The 23,083-nt window shown below is 40.9% G+C and overlaps 1 protein-coding gene across 1 annotated transcript in view; it reads left to right on the top strand.

The window, feature by feature from the left end:
• Positions 1–23,083, top strand: part of LOC127358087 (ubiquitin-conjugating enzyme E2 E2-like) — a 70,910-nt gene extending 47,827 nt beyond the window's left edge. The window contains exons 4-6 of the mRNA XM_051390991.1: positions 8,351–8,483; positions 16,579–16,726; positions 22,330–23,083. Coding sequence (XP_051246951.1) covers positions 8,351–8,483; positions 16,579–16,726; positions 22,330–22,427 — 379 coding nt within the window. The 3' untranslated portion in view covers positions 22,428–23,083. The remainder of the gene's footprint in view (positions 1–8,350; positions 8,484–16,578; positions 16,727–22,329) is intronic.

The raw sequence follows: 23,083 nt of genomic DNA, 5'->3' as shown, positions 1-23,083 counted from the left end.
TCAGGGCTGATGATGAGAGGAATAGGGGATGATGAAGGAGGGCTTGCTGATCAGTTTGCTCCTTTAGCTCCTGTGTGTTTGAGCACTGTTTAAACTGCAAACTGTCTTGTTTGTGCTGCCCCCCTTCTCCATGTAAGCATCACTCTGTGTGTGTGTGTGGGTGGGTGTGTGTGTGGCAGAGGAATGTGGCTCCGCTGGTCTTGACATGGCACAGAGATTTTAAAAGAGTGTTTATTATTGTGGCTTCAAAGAGGTAGAGTCTGTCCCAGAGGTCTGTCCCAGAGCAGGACAGAGCAGGCTGCTTTCATTCTTTCTCCCTCATTTTCTCTCACTCTTTTTGCACAGCACAATGACTGTGTGTGTGAATGTCAGTGTAATTCTTTAAATTTTGCAACAAAAATGAAAAGAGATTTCATACTAATTAAACTACAAACTAAATGTTATAATGAAAGACTGAATCAGTGAAAAACTGCAAATCTCTTTAATGAATTGTCATGTTGATGTGCAAACTGTGATTGTGTTTGACTACCAGCTGATGCTGACCATTGCTCATGCTGTGTTGGAAATTGTACCTGAATTGAAAGTGTTGGTCCACGCACTAGGTTTTCTCTGTGAGATCAGGTTAGATAAATAAACACATTGAGAACGCCCAACGTTCGTGATGTCAGTGTGGAGTGAACCAGAGCCAGGTGGATTCACCTCTGTCATCTCACATGCCTTTTGAGCATAAATGTATGATTCCCAAAAGGCTTGTTTTACAAGTTGGAACTAGAAAGTAAAACTACTACTACTACTACTACTACTACTACACTACTTTGCTTCAAGGTGTTGCCTATTCTCTTTTGACCTCTTAAGGAAACACAGCCAGGCAGTATGAGAAATGAATTACTCTTGATTAGACAGAATTTGCAACAAAAAGGTATGGTTGTGATTGTAATTTTGCATTGTAATATAATTTTAAATTGGAAAAGTTTCTTCTTAGTAATTAACTTCTAATTGTCAGGAATGTATATTGTACCTTTTGTTTTTATTGTGAAATTTTGAAGTTGTGAGTCTCCAAACAGTGGTTGATGTAAGGGTGATTCAAATGAATATTCTGTTAATCACCCGTCAACCCTGCTTCTTCTTTTTTTTTTTTTTGTTATTTTTTTGGCCTTTTATTGGCTTTATTAGATAGTGACAGCTGTAGATTGAAAGGAAAGGTGGGTAGAGAGAGGGGATGACACGCAGCAAAGGGCCGCAGGTTGGATCCGAACCCGGGCCGCTGCAGCAACTCAGCACATGGGTCGCCAGCTCCACTGACTGAGTAATAATATCTCGATACTTTTTGGGATTTTGGCGATAACGATAATCAGTCAATATCCTTTAGAATGTGATTGGAATTGTCTGAGTAAGGGTTTGTGTCCACCAAACGCGCTTGAGCTGAGAGCGCTCAAAAACTCATTTTCCGAGCGCCCAGCGGTGTTAAAAGTTGAACAGATGAACTTGAAGCGCTCTGAGCGCTGCGCTAAAAAACCGTCTCCGCTGACAGCTTTTTACCGCTGAAAGCGCTTAGCGCTCTGAACGCTGAAGCTCATAGGATTTGTATCGGCACTAAATCATCTGAAGTACCGGTAGCTTCAGGGACTGGAGGTGCTTGTATTTTGTCTCTACCATCACAACGCGCTGCTAAACTGTTGCAAGGGGGATGCTAGCGAGAGGTCATGTGATCACGTCATGTGATCACGTAGGCCCATTAGTCGTGTGACTGAATCCTGCCATGCTGTAGAGAGTGTTGCTGCACCGTGTATTAAGTGGATGTGAGGAGTTTCCGCGTGCGTTTCAATATGTTTGGCGAAGTAATTGAAATACTGGATAATGGAACTTTGCACATCGTCAAAACAACAATGACAATATTATCGCAAACGATATATATCGCCCACCCCTATTTGCAGGTCATCCAAGCATGTGGTGGTTGGATGGCCTGCAAATACACTTGATGGGGAAAAATATGGAATCAAACAAAATTGAATGAAATTGATTATTTTTGTAGAGAAAATAAACAAACTGCTATGCTGACCTTTATTTCACTTGTTAGTTGCGTCCTTCCCTATCATTGTAAATGACTGATAAAAATTGTGGGCTGGTGGATTGTTAACTTTTTCCCAGCTTGAAGGCGATCATGCCAGAAGAAGTTTGAGAACCACTGCCTTAAACATACTTTTGAGCTTTTGTGTTATAATCACTAAGTCAATAGTCTGGAATCAGCAGTAGCCTTGAGGTTAACATTTCATAAAACCCCCAAACTGGCTGGAATAGTGTGTGTGAAGGAAAGTGAATGAGAAACAACCACTGTGGAGGTGCCCTTGAGTGCGACATGAGCCCCTGGCTCCTGCTGCTGCTGCTGCTGCTGCTGCTGCTGTACAAGGCTGTGATTGTGTCTGTCTGAATGAACAGCAGGGAGTTGCTGTGAAAGAGCTCAGTAGACGTTTCCTTGCTAAATAGAGGTTTAAAAAGGCAGTCTGACATATTCACAACCCTAGGTGACTTAGTATTCTGCTGTTTTTCTGTGATGTCCTAACAAGCTGTCACAGGAGATTATGGCTACTGTCTCAGCCACAACTGACAAACACCCACTCAGTTTAAACATTTGTCCCATTCAGCATTTCTGTGCTGAGGCAAGACTGCAGAGCTTCTCCAAGTTTTTCTGTTAGCTGCGCTCTTCCCTATGGCCTTGGGCAAAGCAACGCAGCAGTCTCAAACCTCTGTAGCCACCAGTGAAAGTTCCTGTATTTTATGTTTCCACGAGTAAGTGAGTGTGTGCATATGTGTGTGCGCTGCCTGAGTAAAAATAGTTTTCAGGAAGAGCTACAGAAGAGGTGTGAGGGAGGAACGGGTGAAAGATCGTCTGAGATGGTGAGGTCGGTGTTCCAAGCAGTGCTATAAAGGCGTTTGGCTGGCACAGCAGTCAATAGAGAGAGAAAGATAATATTGAATTTCAAAAGTAGCACAATATGTATATAAGATCTACTGTATGCTTGAGTTTCTGGAACAACTCTCTGATAAAAATGTGCAGCCACAAGCAGTTATGTATATGTTCCTCTCAGTATTAAATCATTTCAAAAGGCCATAACATCCCTTCAGTCTGAATATATAAAACTGGATAGTCCATTAGTCTAAATTTGCCTGAATTTGTTTCTGACCAATGATAACATCTTTGTTTTAACCAGCGTTTTAATACTTTGAGCAAAACCTGATTAATTAATAAATCTCTGTCCAATCCTAGTACTGTTTATTTTATCTTTAATTAGACCGACATTATATTGCATAATGCTTTAAGGGTTCCATCACCACACAAATGCCAGCAACGAAAGGCCAGCACAGTTTGTAGATTTAGCAGATTAAAGTAGTAAATAAACACTAAAATCAGGTGGAAAATGACCTAGAATAACCTACTGTCAATACAAATACGATATAGGCGTACACCGCTACCACCCCATGGGCCGCCGCTGTTACACTGTCTTAACGAGAGCTCAACAGTCCAGGGAGCGAGTGTGTCGCGGTTCTGTCTCTCGGATCCGCGATACGAGACCGTGGACTTTGTGTCGCGATTTCGGTCTCGGTTTCAGAACCGTTACAGCCCTAATCAATACATTTGCAGTTGAATTATGTTCATTTGTGAAGAATTTAATAAACTAAATGTGTCTGTATATCACATGTCACATTCCTTCACTACTAAATTAGATTTGTTAATTTAATCAAATCCCAAGATTCTTGATTGCAGTTAATGTCTGTTTTTGGTCTACAAAAACATGTCATGACTCTACTGTTTAGTACCTGTATTTCATTCATCTTGAGCATTTTATTGTAGTCTGGATTGTGGTTATCCAGCAGTAGATGTGTGAAACTAAGCTGCATTATGAACAGATTCAAATTTGACTGCAAAATAAACACTTTAGGATGTCGTCTAAAACCCCAGTCAAAAAACAAAAAAGTGTCAAAGCAAAGTTCACCTGAACATCCTGGCTAACACACTAGCCAGGTGGAAACACAAAAGCAATAGTCTGTCACCATGGCACTCCGAGCTAGCTTGTTTGCTAAATTCCAGTTAGCTAGTTGTTCAGTCAATAACTGGACAATAAGTTCTGATGATTTAGTCAAGACATGTATTTGTACTATTGACTCCTGCCTTATAGTCTACAATCCATACCTTTCTTGTGGACCAGTCTATAATCTGGCAGAGGAGGTTAAATAAACGTGGATGGTGCAACACAGCTAATAAGCTACGATAGCGTGTTCTGATTTGGACTCTCTGTTCCATTGAAAGTAAGCACTGCCAAAATGGTTTGCGAATAGTCATGGGTGAAAATTTGTGTCACCAATGGCATCAAAGTTGAACTTGGTACAAACTATTTGCACGAATTTACTCACCCTTGAAATCAATTAATTCAATTCCATTCAATTTTATTGTAAGCGCCAATTCCGTTATCTCAGGACTTTTTTCAAATAAGCAGGTCTAACCGAACTTTTTAACATTAATTACAGGACCCAACAGTACCAATCCAACCATATATGAGCACCTTTTTTAACAGCAACATTTTTAATAGGAACCCCTTATGAATAGGAGCGGGACATTTTACAGGTGGAAAATAACTCAGTTGAGTTCTCAGGGCATTAAAGCTGCAGTAGTTCATTTTTGATATATTGTTCATATTTTCACTATATCCTGGCATTTGCAAGAATACACCAGGCCTGAATGAAAACAACCAATCAGAGCTGAGAAAGATGGAAGACACCGTGGGTTGAAGGCTTGAAGGTAGTTGATTGTTGAGTTTCATTCCCAGCTCGATATTATGACCTGGGAATGAGACTCAATAATCAACTATCTTTCTTGGCTCTGATTGGTTGTTTTTGTTCAGGCCCGGTGGATTCTTGTAAATCCCATTAGGAGCACTAGGAGGAGCCAGAGGAACCTGATTGTTTCACAGATTATCTGTCTCATGTTCTACTGTCAGGATATAGTGAAAGATTCAACTATACATGCAGAAAATAGTAAACTGATTTCAATAAAGAGATGCATCTGACTGTTACTGCAAGCACAATTTTAATGTTTCCTTCTTTGTGTGTGATGAAGTGGAGCATGCTCAGAATGCTTCTGGCCATTTAGGAAATGTTCACATATTTTTTATTCAACCTTCCTCAGTAGGGTTTTTAAAATAAACATCAATGCAGAAAGGACAGTCTATCTTTTGTCATTAATGTGGTCAGTTGTGGCCTCTACATTTTATTTTCCAGTGGTCAGTTCCAGGCAGTATAAAGAGTTCACAGTTGCAAGGGAGCTAAAGGATACAGAAACAGCCTCATCTTAATTATAGTGCTCCTCTGGCTGTGTGCTCTTAGTGCTCCTATTGCTCCAGGCTCATTATTAATGGCTTACAGTGTGGAAATTGACACCGTGGGAAATAGCCGGGTCCATCATCGTCATTCAGCCTTCATTATGAACAGCACTCTTTTTCCTTCAGCTCGAGTTTTGGTATACTTGAAGCAGATCCCAGGTTCTAAATAAAATATAATACCCCAGCTATTGAACATAAAGACAGCCCAATTGCCTTGGATAAATAAGAGAGCATACACAGAGGTTAATCTTGCAGGTCTGTGTCCCCCATCTTTCTAACAGGCCTAGGCAGGTCGTAGAAATATAGATCCTTCTACTGGATCCCAGATCTGTCCTGTTAGAGTGGATTGTACCAGGCTGCAGGAACAGAAAAAAAGAGATTGTGCTGGCAGACCTTTAAACATTTCCAGATGCTGCAGACTGCACTGTGGGAACTCAGTGGAGAGAAAAATCAGTGGTTCGCCAACCTGAAGAGGCCTAGAGGGTGATTTTAAAAGTCTACCTCGCAATAGGATTTGACTAATAACAGGGTTTTCAAGGCAAACAGTGGTAGTTTGTGGATTGAGTTTACCAACAGTTGCTCTTATATGCTGATATTCATTAAAATAAACCAGGCTTGTGTAACCAACTTGACTTGGTGGGTTGTCGCATAGGGTACATTAAACATTATAGAGGAAATCATAAAAGCAGTAATCATTTTAATAAAAGCTGTGTGTTTTATTCTTTTCTGTATAAAAAAACCTTTAAAAGCTCTGGTAGACCATTGTAAGACACTTACTTATTATTAATGAAACCTCTTTTTATAATAATAATAATAATAATATTCTTTATTCATATAGCCTAGCACTGTTCAAAGAAAGAAGTTTATAAAATGCTTAACAAACAAAAGGGAATAATCAATACTGATGGCTAGGCACACAGTAAAGATAAAACCATAAACAAACAATAAAGTAGTAAAATTGTATTTATCATGCAAAACCGCAATCGCAATATGATGTTTAAAAGATTTGTTCCTTTTTGATTTTAGTTCAGTACAAGTAGAAGGTGTCGAAGACCCGATACATTGTAAAGGATACAATGGTCTGTACACTTCAGCAACTTACTCTGAGGCTTTGCCATGTGATGGCTTATTGATTATATTAAACACATTTTAAAATCAATTCTAAAACAAACTGGGAGCCAGTGTAATGAAGCTAAAATTGGAGTAATGTGAGCGGGGCGTTTAGTGTTCGTTAGAAGTTTGGCAGCAGATGTTTGAACAAGCAGAAGCTGATTAATTAAATACAGTGAAAATCCAGAAAATCTTGTTATCATGAGATAAAAAGATGGATTTATTTTTTGCAATATTTCTTTGATAAAGGAGGAATGTACAGGTATACTCCAGTACATTATAACATCACTGTTGGGTGTGGTTACATTTGCACTTTGAAGACAGTGAAAGAGCACATTGTCTCAAAACTAAATTATCGGGAGTGATAGAAAGGTACTGCTGGGTATCATCTGCATAAAATGGTAGCTTACTACTGTTATTCAAGAGTAGCTTATAAATGGTAGAAAACCAAGTACGGAGCCTTGGGGCACACCAATAAACAGATGAGAAATTGTTTACATTTGTGACAAAAAAACTTTCAGATTGTGGTGTAAGACATCCATTTGAGAGCAGAACCACTGACAACTACTATTTCAGCATGTAAATTAGTTTATTATGGTCTACAGTTTCAGCAGTCTCAGTGTAGTGATAATTGACAGAAGCCAGATTGAAATTTTCCAAATGCATTGCTTCATTGCAAGACTTCATATAGCTACTTAGGAGCCACAGCCCAGATCTAGATCGAAGTTTGGCTTGTTTAATAAACGTGAATGTTTTTAGTACTCCGGTTTAGTGCCAGCATGAACAGAGCTGTTATAATAATAAAAGATCAATATCTGCACCATATTGTGGTACCATTGGCATTTGAAAAAATAATATTTGACACACAAACATAGATTTCTCCACCAAGTCACATCAGGCCATCTCCTCATGCCGAGCAGAGCGATTTATTGGCCCTCTTGTCCCCCGTCGGCCCAAGCACACTATCGCTCTCCCGGACTATTTTTATCCATCCGGGAGAACATGTCGGCATCCTTTCCCCCGGCCCGCTCCCATAATTCCTCTCTGTGTCCAAACACACGCTGACAAGAAATAGGTCTGCAGAGGCCTGATGCTTTACAACAGGCTGCTGTTTCACATGAACAACTCCACTCACACTCTCATCTTACATTTATGTGCCTTACACGTGCTCTCGCTCGCTCTCACTCTGTGGCTTTCTCTCTCTCTCCCTGGCTTTCTCTCTGTGTGTGTAAATGATGAAAGTAAAAGTAATACAAGAAACCAACAGGGGCATCTGGCCTAATTCCAATAGAAAATGGAATTGGATTAGTGCCTCTCTTCTCACAGCTGTGTGTGTGTGTGTGTGTGTGTGTGTGTGTGTTTTTGCGTGTGAGTTTGTACATATGAGTGTATGTGTGTGTGGCAAAAATCAAGGCAACAAAGGAGCTCGGCAGCAGCCAGCTGCCCAGCGGTGAAGCACTGATGAACAGTGAGGAAACAGCCGCTGCTGCTGCTCAACACCTTCCTGTTTGTGAGAGTTTGTGTGTGGGTTGGCTTGTGTGTGTTTCATGCTTGCCTGCACATCCCAGACAGATCAGTCATACACATGACATTGATCACACTCATCTTTCCTGGCTTACAGATGCAGTCTTTGTTATATACACTGTAGCCATGTAGCATAATCTTCTAATGCATAAGGACTTCAATCGGCAGCATTGTGTGGCTGATTTAACAGCTAATAATCACTAACTTTATTTATTCACTCCCTTGCTGCTGCAAAGAGAATTGAGTTACACGATTAGAGCGTCTTTTCCTCTCTAAACGCCTGCTGGTAGATTAAATTTCTCCCCTTTTCTTCCTTCTGCTCTTTATTTTCATAAATGCAGCGCTGGTCCTAAAGGAGACAACATCTATGAGTGGAGGTCGACCATCCTGGGCCCTCCAGGCTCCGTGTACGAGGGAGGAGTGTTTTTCCTGGACATCGCCTTCACACCAGACTACCCTTTCAAACCACCCAAGGTGAGTGGTGCCCTGCAGGCATGCAGCACAGCCCCCCCGCTCCTTCACCCAGAGCTTTGAACAATGTCACCATTGTCCCAGCAGGCTGTCAGCTTTTCACGCTGTTGTCCAACAACAATGACATGTTTAAGGCTTGTTCACCTACAGCGTGTTGACAAAATAATGGGTGACAGCAGCAGAGAGAACTGAAGGTGGTCTGAAGACAAATGATGAGCCTATATTTTTTTATAAATACATACACTATACAATTAAAGGATAAAGCAGGTGTGCTATATGTTTTATTAAGGTTAACAAATCCCATAGAAAGACCAAAACCAACAATATGTTAGTCTGTCTTTCAGTACTTACTGAAACACTAAAGTAAGACTAAGACTAAGACTAAAGTACATTGGTTCCTACAAAAGCAGTATTAATTTCATTAACAAAAACTATGATGAAAAATGCTTTTTGATGACCAAGAATAGCTTAGAAAAGGAAAACTTTGAAGAAATGCAGTATAAAAGCACGTTAATTACGAATCTGCTTTTATTGTCAAGACGGACAAATGGGCACATTAGCTAATTACTGAAATATGCAATATGCAAATTGCAGAAGCTGCAACTTTGTGATAAAGGTAAAATGTGTGACAAACAGCATTATAATGAAGTACTGTAGTGCTGCAGAGATGCACTGGTCTACAAATGATTTTCTACAGATGTAGAAAAACATATTTGTTTGGTACAGACCCCGACAAATGTCACATCATCATGATTTTAACAGCTTTATCCTTGAAAATTACATTTATGATGCAAATATGATAATTCCCAAACTAATCATAATTACCTAATATCTGTCAAAATAATCACAATGTGACGTTTTTACCATATCATGCTGTCCTTTTTTCATGCAAAGCCTTGCATTAACACCAATCTATGCATCTGTGGAATCACACATTATATGTTCCAGATTTGTAAAACATGGCCAAAGGTATCTCTTATTTAGCTGCTTGCACTAATAAGCAGCATTTTAGTAACGTTTCTGCCAGTAATGTTGGCCAACCTAACCAGTTCTTAGAAAGAAACATTTTCGGATTTAAATTCATCCACAGACGGAAGTTCCTGTCTAAATCTTCCCCCAAATGTTCGCTAAGGAACATCACTTCAGTGTAATAAAATGTTTTAGCTGCTTGTCTCAGGTTAAACCCAGACAGAGAACTATATTTCAGTGAACAAGGGACTGAGTCCAACATTAAAAGGGTATCACTGCTCTGCAGCCGAGAGCAAAAGTAGCTTTTAATAATGTCAAGTGAGTATGAACAGTAAATGGGCAGCTCTGTTCAAACAGCCAGCTTTTACTGCAGAGTTTCTTTTGTATTCTGTATAGATTGCTATAAACAGATAAACAAGGCATTTACCACTAACCTTAAAATTAGACATTAAATGAAAAATGCATGATGTTTTTAGTTCAGTTGACTAAAAAGTGACTAAAACGAAAACATTTTGGTCAAAAGGCTAAGACAAAAAATACATCAGCACTCTACTACGGGTGAGGTAACTCTTTGAGAAAGAGTCACAAATACGTAGTTTAATAAATAAAATAAAAAAGGCTTAGTCATTTCCTAAAACAGCTGGTCACTGTAGTTTTTATCAAAATATTACTTAAACAAGAGGATAAAGTGCATTTGTTGGGGACTATTCTCAGCTGCATTAATCCACATTTGGTGCTCTAGTGAGGATCTTGGGCAGCAGGACAGTGTATGTGGGATTGACACAAAATAAACTTGTGTGTGTGTGTGTGTGTAACAGCGCAACAGTGTGGTTTACTGATGTGTTTTTAATAGTTTCTGTACAACAATGGAGCTCTATGGCACAGAGGAAGAAGATATATCAGCCCTTGATACACTCAGTACTTGTTAGTAGGATACATTCACTGCTGGTTTTGGACTGCACATGGGATTTGTTGACAATGAGAAAAATGGAGAATATCACCAGACTTATCCTTTAACTGTTTCTTGTTATTGTGTCCCCCTCTGACATGCATGCTGCTAGCATTTTGGCTTCCCTCCAGTGAGGCTGTGGGTTTGTGGGTATTTGCGTGTGTTCTGCTGATGCAACTGTGTGTCAGTATTTACACAGTAGACTGGCTGACTGCGGTTGCCACCCCCCCTCGGTTTGACTCGTGCCTCTGATTTGCCCTGGGTTTGGGTTTCATGTCTAGAGACACTCACTGGCTAACTTCTATCAGCTATTTAGAGACACTTGTTGTAAAAATATAAAAGTAAACAGGAAAATAATTTAGGATATGTGTTATATTTATCCTGTTTTAATATGGGCCATTCAGTGTGGAGAGGTATTTGGCTTGCTTTGGATTGTGGTTGAGAAGTGAAGGAGAGTTGTGGAGGAGACTGTTGACAGCAGCAATAGCACAGAATTTGCCTATTAGATTATGAGATACCTTGTATGCAAAGCTTGTCCTGAGGTTGATGCTTGAAGAAAAGTCAGGTGGTCACCACAAATATCAGTATATCCACAGCAAATTGAATGAAAATAGCTATAAGATATCTATGCCCAAAGTTCTGATTATAGGGCAATGTTGATGTGAAGTTGGTGTTCAAGAAAAGGTCATATTAGTGGCACAAATGTCTTTAGGAACCACCGCGTAGGGAGTCTGAATATCCACAGCGAATTTCAGGGCACACTGTCCAGTAGTTGTGGAGATATTTAGCTGTGGACCAGTGTTGCAGTTTTGTTTGCAGTAAGTGATTTAAACAGAAAACTGATACTCGAATAGCACCAGAGACAGAAAACATTTTTTACACTACCTTCTTACTGGCTATCAAATCTATCTATAAATCTTTGGTTGCTGACTGATCCTTAGTCATGTCAACTCATTCATATTCCTTGTATAAATCATAATTTTAGACTATTTTAAATTTAAACATTTTTTAAACAGCTACTTTGTGTTTAGGCAATGTTTAGTTAGTTAACATAGAGTTTGCTTACATGCTCCCTGAAAACTGTAACATTATCCTCTGTAACTTCACATCATCGCCGACGCCATGTCATCTACGTTTTGTAGTCCGCATCACAAAGTTAAACCAGCCAGCAGTGTAAAAAATATAGAATGAAAAGTCGAATGTTATCAAGTCATTGCACAACAGTCGAGCAGCAATGAGAGTAACCTCTCTTTGTCTGATAACATCAACGCCATCTTATTCACGGCGTTGTCTGGAAGGAAAATATTGTCCATATGTCTATACTTCACCCCAACGCATTTACTGACATTAAAATGCCAATAATGTAACGAACTGCCCCCACTTCAGATGAGGGCTACGAACATCCCTAATTGCCACCAAAATTATAATCTTTTGTTTAGGTTTTAAGTGTCACCTCAACAAGAGCAGCCATACAAGAGTTTTGCTTACATAAAGTACAGTCTAAAACATATACCCAGCACAGGGCAGCTGTGGCTCAGAGGCAGTTCCTTAATCGGAAGGTTGTGGGTTCGATCTCCGGCTCCTGGTGCCACATGTCAAAGTTTCCTTGAGCAAGATACTGAACCCCAAATTGCTCCTGATGCCGTGCATCGGTGTGTGAGTGTTTATGAATGCCATCACTGAGTGAATGTGTGTGAAAGGGTGAATGTGGCACGTAGTGGAAAAGCGCTTTGAGTGGTCGGAAGACTAGAAAGGTGCTATACAAGTACAGGTCCATTTACCATTTACCACTACATCTGTCAAATAAATTATGTCATAGAAAGCATAAAATTGGCCTGTGTATAAAACCACAAAAAGCTTTGACACATATTTCACAGCTTTGCTTTAAAAAAAAAAAAAAAACGACATCAAGCTGTAGATTGTGTGAATGGCTTCATGATATATGCTTTCTTAATAACTGGCTGGATGGATCCCTTGCAGCCTATTACATTGCATCCATAGTACCCACCTAGAGCCAAAGGATCTGTCCTAGGTTTCTGCCTTTTAACAGGCAGTTTTTCCTGTTAAAAGGTCTCTGTAATTAATGTTATAAAGAGTTCGGTCTAGACCTGCTCTATTTGAAAAGTGTCCTAAGATAACTTCTGTTATGAATTGGCGCTATACAAATAAAATTGAATTGAATTGAATTGAATAGTGGTTATTTAAGGAAATTATACAGCTGGATGCAAGTAATTTCTCACATATTCAGATACTGTTGATGATAACACTGACACATTTAAGAAGTTGGGTTTATCTTGTGAAACGTATTACAAGGAGTTTTTAACTGGTTATGAAACTGTCTCAGTTATGACCTACATAAACAAACAAATCAGCAAGAAGATTGGCTATTTATATATAGTAATTCTTAATGCTGCACTTTTTGTCATATTTTCTGAAACTTACACTTTATCCTGACAGAAGTACATGAGACAGTTTCTCCGCTCTGATTGGTTGTTTTCGTCCAGTCAGGTGGATTCTTGCAAATGCCATTAGGAGCACTAGGAGGAGCCAGAGGAACCTCATGTACTACTGTCAGGATGTAGTGAAAGTTTCAAAGTTATTCAAAAGTTATTTTTATAGAAGTTACCTACTGCAGCTTTAATGCCTGCCACTGGGTCAAATTCCCCTTAAATCCAATAACACGAGGCGGTAGGAACTACCGCCAGAATCAATACAATGTTTCTTGTAACTGCTTTAAACAGAAAAAATGGGTTTGCAGAAAAATACTGGTATCAGTACTGGAATTCAGGTATTGTATTGGAACCAGCATCGACAACTTTTAAATGATTCCCAGCTTTGATTAACAGAATGCAAACCAGAGATTCGGTACAAAAGGGGACTACAGTTGCACAGTTTGGATGGAGAAGAATTTTGTCACAGCCTTTGGTATTTAATCTGCAGTCTGGTGCGAAACACTGAAACACTAAAACTGCCTCCTTCCTGGCAGTCCACGCTGAGGGTGAAACAGAGCTCTGTCTAAACTCTTGGCCTCCTGCTGCCTGGTTTTTCCAGCCTGGCTGTGAGCTGTGCCATCCAGCAGCTCACCGGCTCACAGCCACCAATCCGACAGCTGCAGCTGCTCGCTACACTGGCTCACTCACTAATGTTAGGATGATAATGCCAGTTAAGGCTGACACTGATACTCTCAGATAGAGGTCGAGGGTGGCAAGGACATTGCTTCAGCTTTAGTATTTTGCTCCAACATTTAGTCCATTCCAGGACCTGTTCAGCAGAGCCACCCAGTGACAGGCTGAGAGATTAGACTCCTCTAACTAACATTATCCCCCACTATCAGCTCTAATTTTCTCATGGCTTTGAGCTCAGTTCCGCTGCACACTTTATCTTCCTCTGCATTATATCACTCATTTTCAAACTTGTGAAATAGGCTGTTTAACGTGCCGTAAAGCGCCATAAAGTCAAGTTTAGACTCACGGAAGATCAGCCATTCCCTCATTTAAACCGAACCTTTCTATTCTGTCTCATTTAAAATCAGTCATGATGACTGCCTTCTCATAAAACTATGAATCAGTTCAAATTGCTTTTCATTCCGTATGCCCAAAATGACTATTAAATGTGGACATTATGAACAGAACTGAGGTAATGATAGATGAACATGCTCCAGCACAGCTAAGCCAAATGTGGCCCTTTCACATGTGTAGGGAACTTCTGCGGCCTGTGAAACCATAAAAAGGCTCCAATATTTACTTGAATGGGTTGGGCGAGATAATAAAGGAATGTTTGTGCTGATCTGTGTCTACTGGATGTCTAAATAGGCAATAGTCTTTAACAACTGAAGTACTGAATGTGTTAAATGGGATTTTTTTTTCTAAGTAAACAAAAACTGATCAAAGCAGCTTTAAAGGTTATATATATTGCACTAGAGCCTGAGCATCTCAGATCAAAACAGCAGGCACTATGGCCTACCAGACTCCATAGACAAAACAAGTAATTCTACTTCACAGGTAATCATAAAACACACTTTAAACTGGACAGAAACAGAATAAAACTCACCAAAACTAACTTTGTTACTCTTTCCAACAATCACAAACGCTGGTTTGGTCAAAATAAACCCTTAATTCGTCAAGTTAGATAAGAAACTCACTGAAAAACTAACTTTTCCTTGGGGACAAATGTGCCCATTAGAACGTCCACTAAATGTGCTTGTTTTTACCATTGACAGGCTCGAATTGTTATTCTAATAGTCTGACAACATTCTGGAAAGAATCCCTACAGAGATAGACCTTTTGTTTAACCAGAAACAGCTGTAAAATCGCTCACAACCATAGACAAAACAGTCATTTCACCTTGCATGTCATTTTTACGTTATGAGATGTTTGCCGGTCCATCTAAAACTTTGATGGACTGTTGTTGTGGATGTTTTGTGATTGCTATGGCATGTAGTGGATATTCACAAAAAGATGATTTCTAATGACTTTGGCCACCCCATGACTCCTCTACCTCCGTCAGGCCATTACATTTACTGAGCATACACTGTTTCTCAGAGGAAGAACTGCTCACCTCTAGTGCGTCAAAAGGTGTTCAAATGGACTGTCATGACATTTGCTTTACATATTTTTACTGAGGTGTGGAAGTGTTTGGAAGCTGCATTTACTTTAATTACACACTAGGGCTGTAATGATTATTGTCACTGTTGATTTGGTCCATAAAATGTCAGAAAATGGTGCAAAATGTTGGTCATTGCTTCCAAAGCTTCCAAAAGGTGACGTCTTCAAATGTCGTCTTTTGTCCACAACCCAAAGATATTCAGTTTACTGTCAGAGAGAACTGAAGAAAGCTGAAAATACTCACATTTGAGAAGCTGGAATCAGAGAATTTGGACATTATTTTCGTAACAAATGACTCAAAACAATGAGTCGATTATCAAAATAGCGAAACGATTCCATAAGCGTGTTTATCAGAGTTGTTGGGATACAAAATGAGAGAGGTTGTGTTTAGAAGCCGAGGGATGAATCCATAATACAGAGGGGATGTAGGATTAGACCCATAGCTTTTGTTATGCGGAGGCAGCATCATAATCTATTAGCATCAGCCACGATGGGATTACAGGCTGTTAATGAGACCACACAGGCTGGCCAAGGATCTTTTTTCATGGCTGCTGCAGGGCTGCCAGCATTAGCATGCCACCACTGGCCATCTCAGTGGTGTAAGACTCAGAGGCGAGGCCTGCCCTCGACCAGTCACCATCAATCCCCTCGTCTCTGCCTTTTCTTGCCACATCTCCTGAAATCCTTTCAGGTGATGGAAAGCGTCCTGTTTATGGCTCTGTCTCAGTGAAGCCAGCATGGAATGTGAGGAAGGGAGGGCTGAGCTCACAAACAACACAAGGGTTGTTTATTTCTCATAAGAAGGAGATGTGAAGGGAGGAATGGAGGCTTAATGAGAGGATAAAAGAGGGAGGATATAAACGAGGGCAAGCTGCAGTCACAAAGCAAGCAGAAAAGGCGCGCCTGGACTGCCTGTCCCGGTCAGCAGCCTTCGTTTTAAGGAAGGTCAAAGGTCACTCCTTAATGATGTTGTTGTGCTGATGTTAGGCTCTGCTGAGTTCTACAGGACTGTCCTCACTTCACTGTTGACTGGATCCACAGGGACTGTCAGATACAGCAACCGCTTTCTATGAGCTTCTTCCTCTGTATTGTCCTGTGCATTTACTGTAGAATAGCCCCTTAGATTGAAATAAGGCAGATGTTTATTAATGCATTACTATATTGGCAGACCTCCTTTATAGGCCTGTTTGGGCTCAATCAGTCAGAATCAATTAATCAGAATGTGTGTGGTATTATTTGTAGAGCTTACTGTTAAGATCGTCTTTGTGCAGGCAGCCTGCTTAGTGTTTTTATATCATTGTAGGTTGAAGTGTTGGTCAGACGGACAAGATATTAGAAGATGTCAGCCAGGGAAAAATTCTAGTTTATACTATTTTCTAAGATTGTATGGGTGAAACACTTCATGGATTTAATTTTATAAATGAATATTGTAATGCTAGAATAAAAAGTTAATTATAATAATCTTATATTCAGATAGTTTGCACAACATGTTGCCTTCATGCAACATAAGCCAAAATGATCCTGGTTGTCTTGTAGAAAGCGATGCTGATGTAACCCTCTGACTGTCCGTGTGCAGGTGACGTTCCGTACGAGGATCTACCACTGTAACATCAACAGTCAGGGGGTGATCTGTCTGGACATCCTGAAGGACAACTGGAGTCCTGCCCTCACCATCTCCAAGGTCCTACTGTCCATCTGCTCCCTGCTCACTGACTGCAACCCTGGTGAGAGCTGCAGCACACACACACACACACACACACACACACACACACACACACACACACACACACTCCTTGTCATATTCTAGCTGTGACAGGATGACTGACACGTCCATTCTGTGTGGATAATGTACACAGAAGTGTGTCACTTAGAGGCTTGAGTCGTGTTCTTTGTAGCACAACAGCAGCAGTAGTCTAAGAGGAGAGACGGGCAGGTTGCTGTGATGGAAGCAATGCTGCTTAAAATCTGAAGCCTTTCCAAACAGGATCTGTAACATAGAGTGCTGCAGGGATGACGATCCCATTTTTCTATGGGATTTTGGATTATTGCAGAAAATAAGCTCTCTAATGAACAAAGGTTTATGATAATCAGACGTTTTGTTCAGCTAGATAATCCTCACAAATGAACACCGCCTTTTTGATTGTAAATGATAACTGTAAATGTTGCACAACGAGGCTGTAAAGGTGGACTAGACAAGAAGATCAGTCTGTGTTTAAATGTCACCGACAACCTCTGTAGTACATTTAGCCATTTGTTAGCATCTGCCTTTTATAAGACATGTAAAAGCTTCAAAATTCACAGGTGGGCTATATACTGACGTATTACATGTCGTAGAACAAAACGAAAATGAAAATCTCTTTAAAAGCTTGTGTTAACCACAGACCTTATTTCAAGCATCTAACCAAAAACCCAGTCAAAACCCATTGACTTTCAGACGATAGAGCAGGAAATGCTAAAAAGCTGTTCTGTGTTTTAGGACTCAGCTGCACGCTATTGCTCGCTTCATCTATCAGTTAACGTTAAAGGGTCTCATTCCTTAAATGTTCCATGATGTGGCTTTATTCAACATGAATAAAGGATTGTTAAAGAAAGAGATGAAAATGTTGAATGAATATATTTATCACTTTTATCATTTATTAGATCTAATGAACATGTTGCTGCCTATTTTCATGCAGTATGCATTAGCACCCGAGCACACATTTATTCACAACCCTGTGTGCAGTTCGTTTTCTGGATATTTCATCTGTAAGCAGTCGGCATGAAGGACAGTTGAAAATGTAAGGACTTTGCCAATTGTGGGCATTAGAGGCAGCATTTTCATCTCATTTGCATTTACCCTCTCACAATATTGTGTCGTAAACAGCGAGCCTGGGTATTCCTGCTCCCTTCATTGCAGCTCAATCAATATTTAACCAGGACTGGCTGGCTAAACGCAACCCCTATAAACAGCTGACACCATTCAAGGAGAAGACGTCAACATTTTTAAAGCTAATTAGATCCATTATGGCCCAGTTTACTAGCAGGGCAAAGAAATGGGAGGAGAGGGGAATTAAATCTATCTTTTATGGACCAGTTAAACCAGTCGTTCGACTGGTCCTCAGCTACCAATACAGTTAATGTCTGTTGGTGCGAAGTATTGAATTGAGCAAGCAGAGGTGGTAAAAACAGCTACAAAAACAAAATGTGTCCAATATCACAGCAGTGAGGTTCAGAGAGGAAGAACTGGGAGGAATGTGCCAGAGCAAGAAAAGGTGGAAGGAGGGGACTTAAAAGGGCAGAAGAATGACAGGTGATTTCAGATGTGAATAGTGGGGAATGAGATGGCAACAGAAAAGAAAAGGGGGGTGGGGTGGGAGCGATAGTGATGATTGTGAACACCTCTGATGATAGCTTGTGTCCTCTCTGCGGGGATTGCTCTTTGATAAACCTAGCAGCGGAGATTCTCCCTCCTTGGGCGAAAATGAGAATAGCTTTTCCTCTCCTCCTCCGCCTCCTCCTCCTCGACATTTTCAGATGTTGACGAGATGAAATGGATGATTCCTTTAAAGTGTGATACAAAAGAGACTTGATCGACACCCCGTCCCCACCAAAAACACCCTGTCACACCCCCCCCCCCGTTACCCACGCATACTCCATCCCTCTTTCTGCCTCTTGCCTCATCAAAATCAGTCCGCTCGCTACACTTCTCACCACTTGCTTAAGTTTCTTAAACCCAGCCTCAAGTGCTGACTGTGGGCCCAGGATCTGAAATACCCTAAAAATATCTCTCCTTCCCTCTCCACCGCCTTCCGTCTGAAGATTTTCTTTCCCATGCAGGCGGAGATCATTGGCATGTGGCTCATTAAAGCGGGGGAAGAGGATGGAATGACAGTTAATCAACCCTCCCAGGGCTGCCGTCGCTGCTGTCATGCCACATTGAGCCCTGTATCACGCCCCACAAGCACATTTCTACCTGGGGCGTCCTGGTGGCTCATTGGGGCGAAGCCACATGCCATGTCAGAACGTATCTAGGGCTCAAATCCAGCCCAGGGCCTCTGTCGAATGTCATCCCTTTTCCTCCCCGTCTTTTCCTGTCTCAACCTCTGCGGGATGTCCAAAAAGTAATCTTAAATTTTTTAACAAAGCCAGAGGGATTTCTCCTCAGTGATTTCTGCTACTGCTGTCTGGGCTAGATCGTCTATCCGGCTGATATGTGCTGATATCCGGCCAGTCTTTTATAATAAAGGTGTCTGCTTTTTTTTCCCTCAGTAGCTTCAGGGGTGTCAGTTTGTCAAACCTGTAATAACACATGCCTCGCCCTCCCTGCCTTAAAGGAGGGCTTTGCTATCTGGATTGATATCAGAATATGTGAGATAAAAACTGTTTCTGTCCTCAGCTAGTGCAGCTGCCTTTTGTATGACAACTGAAGTGGCTGAGATTATCATAAAATTGCTCTGAACAACTGTGTAATCTGTTCTCCTGATTGCACTGTTGGTCCAACAGCTCCAATATTTGCCTCATTATCTTCTGGATTTTCCCAGTTTACTAAACTCTGGTCATCTTGAAGCCATCTGGAGGAGGCGCCTTGCCTCAAACAAACTTTTTTTTACAACATGTCATCCAGCTACGTCTAAAGGCAAAAGCCTTCCATCACAGCCTCGTCCTGGCTGCATCCCACGGCCTCCACCATCTCTCTTCCTGAATTCTCTCTTTTGCGTGTCTTTGTGAAGACAACAATAACAATGCTTTCAGTCTCTCCTCACAGGCATTCATGGTGTTGCACTTGGTTGTACATGTGAAAAGTGTTAGAGGTAGTTCTAAAAAATGGAAAATGGCTGGAGATATTAGGCGTCTTTACATAAACTTAGTATTGTTTTAGAAAGGAATGATTGGAATGATGGAAATGGCTAAATTAAAAAAAAGCCAAAACGTTTTTATACGTTCTGAGGTGGGTTTTGCCTTTTTCAAAAAAGAGTTAATGCTTAAGAGTTAAGGTCCAGTGTGTAACATTTAGGAGGATCCATTGGTAGAAATGGAATATAATATTCATAGGTATGTTTTCATTAGTGTATAATCACCTGAATATAGGAATTTTTGTGGTTTCGTTTTTATATCTACAGACGCTGCATACAAATGTCATATTTCCATTCCCCACCCTTTCTGCACTGGTTTTCACAGTTTGACAGTTTGACACCTACTGCTAATCTCATGAACCATCTCCCAATTACCACATAACGGTAGTGGATGGAAACAAGCATTCATTTGCATCGTCTTTTGCTGATTTACTGGAAATTTCAGCTATTGTCTTTTTCAGAAAGTTACAAAGATTGTCAAACGTGACCCCTCCTTGATTCTAAGGTTTCAGATGCTTTTAGAAGTCAAAGAATGGCATCCTGTTTCATCTCCAGGGTTTGCTTGAAACTGACTAGCTTGTACAAAGTGTCATCCGACCAAGGTCGAAAGTTTTTGTAGTTGTTCTGAATGACAGCTGACACGACCATTCGAATGCTGATTTCTCCTCAAAGACATTCGTGGTGCTGATCTCACTGGGTGCTGAACTATGGAAGAAGCTGTGTGAAGAATAAAAAAAGAGAGCTTGAGAGAGTTCAAACCCTGCATGCTTCCTCACCTTCACACACCCGGACAATTCCTGTGTGAGGCGTGCTTGTTGGAGTGTCAGTTTTTGTGTTTCAGATGCTGTTCAACAATCCACCAAGTACTTTGTTTGAATACAATGACACCTTGAGTTCATATGTATGTGTGAACAGAGCGTAGCTGCTGCTTCATCCACAACACCAACCCTCGGGAGCCCAAATCTACAAAGGACAATCTTAGTTTTGGCCCTTAAAGCACAAACAAGGAAAGAATAAATAATGCAGTCATTGATGATTCAGGCATTAAATCATTTACAAGCTTTCACCAACAAACAATTCCAACAGGACTTCTGTCTCCGGCTCAAGCTGTCACTTAAGAAGTCAGATGCTTCCAGCTTTCAGCTACAATGCCATGATGTGTAAGGATCCATTCATCCAGAAATATGGGTATAAGCCTGTAAAAACCCCCATCATTGAAACCCTAGCAGGGATTAGTGCAGAGGGGTGTTTGTGCTGCTTGCTCAGCCAAGCTCATCACACTGCTCCGTCAGCAGGCCGAGCCCCGCAGGAGACAGTCCACAGCCAAGCAGAGTGTGTGTGAGGCTCGGGGAATTTGTTTCTGTCTCTGTCACCTCACTGAGAAATTGACCAGCGGCACAACGAGTTGAGCATCAGCACAATCAATAGAGGAGCCAGTGGGAATTCGTAATGGTGGATGTTGACTGACCGGACGTGTGTGGTGTATCAACAGACCGGACGGCACAGCTGCTGCTGGAGCCCACTATGATCACCTCTGATTTACAGCAGCATGCACATTTCACCATGCTGTCGATAAAAGTGTCGGCCGCGCTGTACGTCATACGATACAAGCTTCAATTCAGACCGCAGGAATGATGGAGCTCCATTTGTTTGACTTACGGCTTTTCTGTGGTTTTCACTGGTTGTAATAAAATTCCCATGCATGCTGATGAGCCGAGGTGGTCGACCGCAGGTTTCGACACCATTTTAGAGTTTGATACACTGCGTCAGGTAATTGGATGTCAAACAGCACGGTGCGGTTGTTTGTGCAAACATGCTGTATGTCCTAATAAATAAAATATCACTCCCACAGATGTGGGTTTTTGAAGGCTGTTGCTGATATCACATTTTCCCCTCAGGAAATCTGTTACGAGCTGTTTACATTATAACACACCCATGGCAAGGTTCAGTCACTACAACTATTGGCTGGATTTGCATTGAATTTACTGTGGATGTTTTTGGTCATCAGGCCAAAACTTCTGCTGGTCTACAAGAAAGCATAAAGGGCGGGGCCTACCAGCAGGATTTGTGACATCACAAATAGTTATGAAGTCAGTCCTGGTCCAGTATGCAACTTGTACAGTGTGATGTAGAAACTTGAAGCCACCAGTGCACATCCACTGAGAATGGACTTCACAGTGAAGGAGGAGACATCTTGTGTCCAGCAGGAAAACTTTAGAAATGAACAACATTTGAATATTCAGAGATTCTGGAAGTTTTAATGAGGTAGAAGGAGGAGATTACTTTTTAAAAGTTTTTTATGTCGAAATTATACTTTTTTGTGGAAAAATACACATCAGACACACATTATTGTTCCAAGCAGACTATTTGTATATGTGTATTAATACATGTCTGGAGAGGGTCTTTAAAGAAGGAGAAGCTTTAATACTCAATCATCAATAAATACTTTGTTTGCTGTATGGAGTCTCACTGAGTTTCTTCCTCTTGTGTTACAGCCGACCCTCTGGTTGGAAGCATCGCCACACAGTACCTGACCAACAGAGCCGAGCACGACAGGATAGCCAAACAGTGGACCAAACGCTACGCCACATAGACCAGCACGACTCCTCCAGGATCCCTCACCCTACCCAACACACACACACACAGACACACACACACACACACACACACCTCCCCTCCTCTGAAATCTATGGAAGCACACCCGCTCCTGTCATCCACCCTGCCCCCCCACCCCAGAGAAATGAACTGTTATTTGTTCCATGCTGACTTGAAAAGCTTCTTTTTTATACAAAGAGTCTATTGGGATTGTATTTTCCAATACACTGAATGTTGATATGGTCATGAAAAGCTTTAATACTGTTATTGTTCTTGTCGATGTTGTTCTTATTGTTATTGCATTGTTTATAACATTGTCGCCACCCTCGTCATCTTCTTTATCTAAAAGTGTGCGTGTATTATTCCCGTTTTCATGTGATGGTTTCATGTAAAAATGATCACACTGAGTGAGTGCATTCTGTTTGTTTTCTTTCAGTGGTTTTACAGCTCGAGGTCAATATTAGTGCATGGCATCAGGATATGTGTTCATGCAGTGGACATGTAGTCATGGTATTATTTCTGTCCCGGCAGAGTTCTGGCATGGAGTGAGCCCATCACCATGTATGACGATAGTGGTTAGTTTGCTGTACATTTAAATGCCTTGTGAGAATACATACTCATTGAATACTCAATTAAACACTGGCTGTAATGTGA

This window comes from Dicentrarchus labrax, unplaced genomic scaffold (assembly GCF_905237075.1).
Source record: "Dicentrarchus labrax unplaced genomic scaffold, dlabrax2021, whole genome shotgun sequence".
NCBI classification, from domain to species: Eukaryota; Metazoa; Chordata; class Actinopteri; family Moronidae; genus Dicentrarchus; species Dicentrarchus labrax.
The sequence above is the reverse complement of the archived record's forward strand: the minus strand, read 5'-3'. Positions and strand labels throughout refer to the sequence as shown.